We start from the raw sequence: 7,653 nt of genomic DNA, 5'->3' as shown, positions 1-7,653 counted from the left end.
TTCATCATGTGGCTAGATAGGATGATTACACAATGGAGGAAGGTGCACTCTCATTTCTTCCAAGGATGCTTCTATGGTCAAGAATTCAAAAGGTCCCTAAAATTTGCCAGATTGTGCTAATCAATCAATGTGTGATTTTTTTTAAAGATTTTTCTTTAAGTTTGGAGGTCAGATGAAGGATTTTTCTCATTTTTATGGTAGCTCCCCTTCCTCCCCTCACTTCAACCAACCACCTAGTGGTGAACATTGACAAAAACTAGCTGTCACTAAGTAGAGCAGTGCTTCTCAATTCCGGTCTTCAGGCCCCCCTTCCCAGAATGTTTTAGGTGTTTCCCTACTGCCACACACCTGGATTGAATCTATGGGTGATTAACAAGCTTCTGCAGCACTTGATGCCTGCAGATGAGGTAATCAACTGTTGTGAAATACAGGCACATTTAAAACATGCAGAGCAGGGGGGCCTGAGGACTTGAGAAGCACTGAAGTAGAGCAAGAAAATTACTGAGTTGGCAACAGATTTTTGTTAACTACAAATGTTCAGACCTGACCTGGTGGGTCGGTCTGTCAAGTCACACAGCAGAAGAGGACAGAGACTGATTTTTAAACCTTTGCTGAAGAAGATAAGATTAGGGGATAAGATGGGCTTCATTTGTACACTGTAAAAGAAAGTCTGTAAATTTCACAGTAAAAAAATGTAAAATACCAACAGCTTCTGACCGTAATATCCAAAACATTTTAGTACCCTAGAAAATACATGGGATTACTGTAAGTATCAGTTGATCACCAACCTCCCAAAACTAAGGAAATCAGCACCAATAAATTGGTGCACCCCTACAAACCTTATTTCTAATATAAGCTTTTTTGTCACTTTAGTGTCATTAGCAGCTGACTGCTTTGCTGTGTTTCAGTAGAGAGAAGGAACTGACCCGCAATCAAGTTACTTCTCAGACTAAGTATTTTTGAAAAATCTCTCTTGATGAGGTTGCTGAAACATTTCTCTTTGAGTGCTCTGTGCAAACGGATTTTCTGCACTAATGTGGGTACGTTCCCAAAAAAATAAAATTTAATCAAAGATGCTCTGATGCCAGGGGGTTATGTAAGGAACCATGTGCATTAATACACACATGAACAGAAGATTTTGACTTGCTTACTTGCACCTTTGACATAACTGAACTTGGACTACAAAATTACTGATAGGAAAGCAAAAAAGAGGCCTCACAAAACCGATTAGCCGAAAATCATGACCTTTTTTATCAGTTCCACAGCAAATGTTGTGACATAATAGACAAGAATACATCATGGGAAATAGAGAAAAATTAACAGACTGGAAAATATAACCCATAGACTATAAAGACAAACAATAAATTTACTTTTTGTTTTTTGCACTCCTTGGCACTCAAAGTACACAAAAAATGTTTAAGGGTTAAAAAAGTGGCTTTTGCATGATATGTCCTCTATAAATCTGGATGGGGTCTGAAAAACAAAGCTAGAATACAAAACTTTTTAACTAAATTGTAAAATTAAAATTTTTAATGCAGACAAAGCAACGTTTCTCTGTGCTTTTCAGCACTGAGCAGTGAAATGTGATGAGGAGCAGAACGATGAAGATGAAAACAAGACAAAATGATACACCGACTCTTTTTACTCTGAATTCTAAAATCATTAAAACTTTGATGAATTTAAAGTTTTATTAATTAACTTTTTGATTTTATTGATGAACTTGGTTAAAATCCAATTACATAGTTTTATTCACCAAACTCAAACCAGATCAGTTTTCTAATCTCCAGCTGCCCTCCGACCTTTGAGCAAGGCAGTATAATTACTACCAGACCTGATAGAAGCAGGTCTAACACAAAATTAAACAAACAGTTACAGCAGCATAATAAAGAAACATAGCAGAGAGTTGGAATATAACTAAAACCAACTAATGTTCCAGTTATTATGAATCAAAAACAGATTTAAACATGATAATTTAAACTTTAAAGGAATTCAGTGTTTGCAGAACTCTGCTCTGATTCCAGTTTTATCTACAGAGAGGAATCACTCTACAGCTGGAAATGATTCAGTTTGATTTAAACATCCTGAACCTGATGATGATGATGATGATGATGATGATGATGATGATGATGATGATGATGATGATGATGATGATGATGGAAACCTGTTTTCCTTCCTATTAAGCATAGACATAATGAAAATCCATATACAACATTAAGGCAGACAGGTTCACTAAAACACAGCAGGATTAATGTTTAAAATGTTTTTAATCAAAGTTCAGGTTGTTTTAAAAGCTGCAGGTTTCAACAAATCACTCAAAAGTTCTTCATGAAAATTCAGCTTCATGTTTTAAAGATTAGATAAACATGTTTATGATCTACGTAAGTCATTCTGCAAGTAAAAACTTATTATTATTATTATTATTATTATTATTGTTATTATTATTATTATTATTATTATTATTACTCCTTCAGTCATTTCCCATAAATCATCAGTTCCAGGTTTATTTGCTGAACATTCTGGTTTCCTCCCATCATTGTCTTTATTTTCCCAGTTTCCCGTGAACGTCTCAGCTGAGCTGGACTCTGGTTCTGTTCTTCGTTCTGGTTCTGGTGTGGAGAGCGGAGCCTCTGCACTGGCAGATGAGGTTCATGATGAGGATGGGCCGGATGTTCTGGTCTCTGAGGCCGTAGATGAGCGAGCTGAGGCACTTGGGCAGGATGATGACGGCCATGTAGAGGCTGACCTGCAGGCGGACGGCCGGGACGCGCTCCAGGCTGCTGGTGATGACGATCAGCAGCGAGTTGTAGACGGTGGAGGACATGCTGAGGCCCAGCTGCACCAGGTGCAGCAGCAGCGTGCGCCGCGCCCGCACCGCCGACGCTTTGTCCGTGGACGCAGAGCGCGCCGCCACGATGATGCCGGCATAGGCGAAGGAGACGGTGGCCGCCCCCAGCAGGAACAGGAAGTAGGTGAAGGCTCTGTCGTATTGGTCAGACACGGGATCGATGAAGGCGCTCTCCTTCCCGCAGTAGTACACCATCTGCATGACCCCCAGGTCAGCTACCGAGAAGCGGGACAACATCAGGCTGAGCTGGACGATCACGTGGGAGGAGCTGACGGCCCAGATTACGCCGATGGCGGCGCCGGTGTTCCTCAGGGTAACGATGGCGCTGTGCCTGAGGGGGTAGCACACCGCCACGTACCGCTCCAGGCACATGCTGACCAGCGTGACCACGGACACGCAGTGGGCCAGGCTGCTGAAGGCGGTGAGCGCAGCGCACACCGGGTACAGCAGCGTGAAGCTGACCGCGGATAGCAGGAACATGGACTGGCTCTGGAACAGCTGCACGGTGTCCTCCAGCAGCAGGTTGAACAGCAGCACGTAGCGGGACGCCTCTCTGAACAGCGGCCGGCTGCGCAGCGTGTACAGCATGGTGAGGTTGATGAAGAGGAACACGCAGCATGGCAGCGTGATGATAGGGAACATCACCAGGCCCAGGACCCCCTGCTGAGGCCCCGTCACGTTCAGCGCACTCCTCCTGCTCAGCATCACAGCATCATGACAGACCCAGCAGGGCCACAGAGGTCACAAAGGTCACTGCCACTACAACCCCCCAGCATCAGACCAGCCACACTGGCAGATCCACTTCCTGTCATCAGCTTTTATCTCATCCTCTCTCTGCTGCCACCAGCTGAGGGCTGTAAACATCACATGACCACTGAGCAGCAGAACGTCATCAACACTTCATTACTGATTCAGTACTGTGTTCTGTTGACAAACAAAAGTTTACATGCAAAGTTTCACTATAACAGGAACTGTTTTCATGATGATGCTCATGTAGGTCAGACCTGCTGATTCAACACGATTCACTGAATGAATAAAAACAAAGGACCACAGCTGTCCTCTTCCTCACGATGGTCCCTGAGGTTTTCATTGATCTGTCCTGTAAAGGTTGATGGTTCTCTTCCAGATCTCTGAGGATCTTTTCTGTTTTGTCCACCCAGTTGGTTGGTCATCATGTTTATTGGTCTGGAACTGGAAAGTCAGCAGGATGTCAGACTCTTCAGTCCCAGAGTTAATGAATCTGATCAGACATTAGACTGTTCCCACCTACAGGTTATGGTGCTTCATGTTGGTTTTACCAACCAGCTCCAAACAGCTGCTACTTGTTGGCCGGTTTCAGTCTTTGCTCAGCCTCCATCTTGGTTCTGTTCTGGTGTGGTGGACCCTGACCTCCACTGGTCTGAGATCCTGAGATCACAGAAGATCTCGTCTTCTGTGCCGGCCTTCAGTCAATTGGTAGAAATCGTCAACATTATCCACTTCCTGAGTTTTATCTTCCCATAATGGCTTGTTTTGGTCTTTCTCATGGACTCTGGGTTTCTCTGTAGTTCATCCAGAGCTTTTCCTGCTCCTGGATCTTTGATCCTTTATCATGGAGGAGGATCTTTGGAGATTCTCCCTCTCCTCTGTCAGACTACAGCTCAGGATTTTAATGTTCAGAGAGGGTTTCTTATGAATTCATCACCAGGCAGTTGGACATCATCAGTAAACATTGGTGGTGAACTCATGCAGATGCAGACCTTAGGGATTGATTCAATGTAAATTAAACACAAATATGCATGCAAATCCACATTCAAATGATGGTTGAATCAACGTTGATATAGTGTCAGATATGGTTGAAACCCTATCGTTTATTCAACATACAAGTCAACAACCAATTTCAATTCCGTTTCAACGTAACTGGCTTCAGCGTAGATTCAATGTCTCTGCCTGACTTTGTTGTTTCACCCATGTTGTGCTATCTGGGTTGGGTATAGTTTCTATTTAAGCAGGGAGAAAACTGTCAAAAAATACCCCAAATGATCTGGAAATGCACTACAAAGCACTACAATTTTAGATATAATCGAGACTTTAGAAATAATATGGTCCACACTGTGTCCATGATTATGTGCAGGTTCCAACACATCACATGTGTTAAACTCAAGGGCTGGGGGCCAAATCCAGCCTGCCATTGTTTTTAGACTAGAGGAACACATAAATAGAGCCGTCAAAATAACAGTGTGCTTTAATATTACTTTATTGATCAAATCAAGGCGGTTTTTATCTACTTACTGCCAGATTACATCAGTTAATCCCTCCAGTTTTTGAGGATCTTTTGTGTAAATTCACACAAAATCAACAAATTCCAACACTTTTTTACACTGATGCTAATTATTGAACGTTTTTTGGCAAAAATTATGAAAAACATTGAGTTTAAGTGATGCTAACATTCTTACTTTTACTAAACAGCTGCCTCAGCTTTAATTGATGTCAAATTATACTTCATGATCTATAAGGTGAGGAACAAAATGTTGAACTTTGTCATACATGCAATTTATCGCAAATATTTCTAAATTAGCCCATGTAACCTCACCGGTCACAATAGTGACCAAGAAATTTTTTTCACTTTCAAGGACTCCAAAAAGCTTCCTGATTAAATTTTCTCAGACCTGGACCAGAGGTCAGTGGAGAAGAACCTTCATTGACCTGAAGAAACATGACAGAGAAACACTCTATGGATTCAGATCCACGGTCTGCAGTGAAGCGGGCGCTGTGCCGGTCTGTCCTGGTGAAGAGAGAGCTGAGCCAATAAGTGAAGCCCACAATTTACCTGTTGATTTACGTACCCACCCTCATCTATGGTCATGAGCTTTGGGTCATGAACAAAAGGACAAGGTCACGGATACAAGCAGCTGAAATGAGTTTTCTTTGCAGGGTGTCTAGACTCTCTCTTAGAGAGAGAAGCTCAGTCATCCAGGAGGGGCTCAGAGTAGAGCCACTGCTCCTTCACACTGAGAGGAGCCAGTTGAGCTGGATCAGCATCTGGTTAGGATGGAGACTCGCTGGTGAAGAGTTCAGGTCCTACTGGGAGGAGACCCAGAGGAAGACCAGGACACACTGGAGGGACGATGTTATTCTGCTGGGTTCGACTGGGGAGAGGGACGTCTGGACCTCTTTACTGAAGCTGCTGACTCTGGACAAGCGGAAGATGGACGGATAGAAACGAAACACAAAATATCCACTGATATAAATAGGAAGTCAAAGTTGATCAGGAAATGAGCAGCAACAGACTGGATTTAGAAAATTACTGATGATAAAGTTTGGTGACTCTTTTATATAAAATCCTACAAAAACAATAATTTGAAATCTTTAAACTTTTAGATAGTTAATATTATGGAGGTAAAGAACAGTCAAATACAGAAATATTCCCAAAACATAAATAGTGATAAAATAGATATAATCCCACAGAATGACGTAAAAAAAAAATCTAATAAATGTTCTTATGAAGAAGAGTTTCATCCATCATGTCGGTGTTTGGTATGTGTTTTTGTTCCTGCTGATGTTCTGATGCTGAATAGTTTCAATTTCATCTCAGCTCAGATAAATTCAGTCTGTCACGTGTAAATATGTGACATCTGGTGGTTAGAAACAGAAAATCCATCAAGAGGACAGACTTTACCCTCAACCAGGTTGATTTTTATTATACAGTGTTTTGTGATTTTATGTCTGTGAAAAACATTTTTATAAAAAAATCTTTACTCACTTCAGCTTCCCTGTACAGCGTCACTGCTGATGAACTAACTTTTACATCTCAAACTCCCTTAATTTAAATTTTTTATTTTTCTTATTACAGTCTCACTTCAACTTAACTTAACAACTCAACATCTTCTGGTGACTTTCTTTATATATTTTTTTCTGTAGATTTAATAAAGCCTCCTGATTTTCCTGCTGCTCCCTCTGAATAAACAAAGTTAGGCTGTCAGATAAATAACTCTGTTGGGCAGCCAGTGGGCCGACTGCCTGGTTTCCCCTCCAGGGTTAAGAGACAAAATCTGACCATCAGCATGTTTATTCATCTGCTGACGTAAAAACTTGAATATTATCATAAAAAATGTTAAAGTCCTCAGGTTAATTTAATATTATTTCAAAATATAATATCAAAGGCATAACTGAGTAAAAAATGTTCATAAACTGGATGAACGTTGAAGATTGTCAGGGGCCGTCGGTGGGGTGGTTCGCCCAGGGCATCAAACAGGCTGGGGCCGCCTCTGGGCAGGTTTTCTTATCCTTATTATTAAGATAATTATGAGAATAAGATCACCAAACATTTGAAGTAGGGTTTTATAAAATCCATAAAACATATGAAAGCAACGTCTCTGTGGTTTTCTGAGCTGAGCAGTGAAATGTGATGAGGAGCAGAACGATGAAGATGAAAACCAGAGAAAATGACTGATGCTCTTTACTCTGAGTTATCAAATCATTAAAACGAGATTTTATTCATGAACTTGTTAAAATCCTGCAGAAGAATTTTATTCATCAAACTCAAGATCAGTTTGCTAACCTCCAGCTGCCCTCTGACCTTTGAGCAAAGCAGCATGAAAAACTGCTTTATATAATAAAAACACAAAACTAAACAGTTACAGTGGCTTAATAAAGAAACATAGCTGAGAGTTGGAATATAACCAAAATGAACCAATGTTCCAGTTATTATGAATCAAAAACAAATTTAAACTTAATGAGATTTTAACCTGTAGAGGAATTCAGTGTTTGCAGAACTCTGCTCTGATTCCAGTTTTATCTACAGAGAGGAATCACTCTACAGCTGGAAA

The 7,653-nt window shown here is 41.1% G+C and overlaps 2 protein-coding genes across 2 annotated transcripts in view; both read right to left on the bottom strand.

The window, feature by feature from the left end:
• Nucleotides 1-2,473: 2,473 nt before the first annotated feature.
• LOC106942429 (olfactory receptor 1571-like) lies at nucleotides 2,474-4,205 on the bottom strand. Its single transcript, XM_015025699.1, has one exon. The coding sequence runs from the start codon at nucleotides 3,548-3,550 to the stop codon at nucleotides 2,567-2,569; it is 984 nt and encodes a 327-aa protein (XP_014881185.1). The 5' UTR covers nucleotides 3,551-4,205; the 3' UTR covers nucleotides 2,474-2,566.
• A 1,794-nt stretch (nucleotides 4,206-5,999) lies between these two features.
• The window catches only part of LOC106942430 (olfactory receptor 4K5-like), an 8,280-nt gene continuing 6,626 nt past the window's right edge, over nucleotides 6,000-7,653 (bottom strand). Inside the window, exon 2 of the mRNA XM_015025700.1 lies at nucleotides 6,000-6,017. Within this exon, the coding sequence (XP_014881186.1) occupies nucleotides 6,000-6,017 (18 nt within the window). The remainder of the gene's footprint in view (nucleotides 6,018-7,653) is intronic.

The sequence above is a fragment of the Poecilia latipinna genome, unplaced genomic scaffold, assembly GCF_001443285.1.
Source record: "Poecilia latipinna isolate Pla-1442-1.1 unplaced genomic scaffold, P_latipinna-1.0 Scaffold4268, whole genome shotgun sequence".
NCBI classification, from domain to species: domain Eukaryota; kingdom Metazoa; phylum Chordata; class Actinopteri; order Cyprinodontiformes; family Poeciliidae; genus Poecilia; species Poecilia latipinna.
Note: the sequence above shows the minus strand (reverse complement) of the source record. Positions and strands in the feature narration are given on the sequence as shown.

Bases quoted from the DNA above. Each gene is read 5' to 3' on its own strand.
- LOC106942429 (XM_015025699.1), bottom strand. From the start codon at position 3,550: ATGCTGAGCAGGAGGAGTGCGCTGAACGTGACGGGGCCTCAGCAGGGG.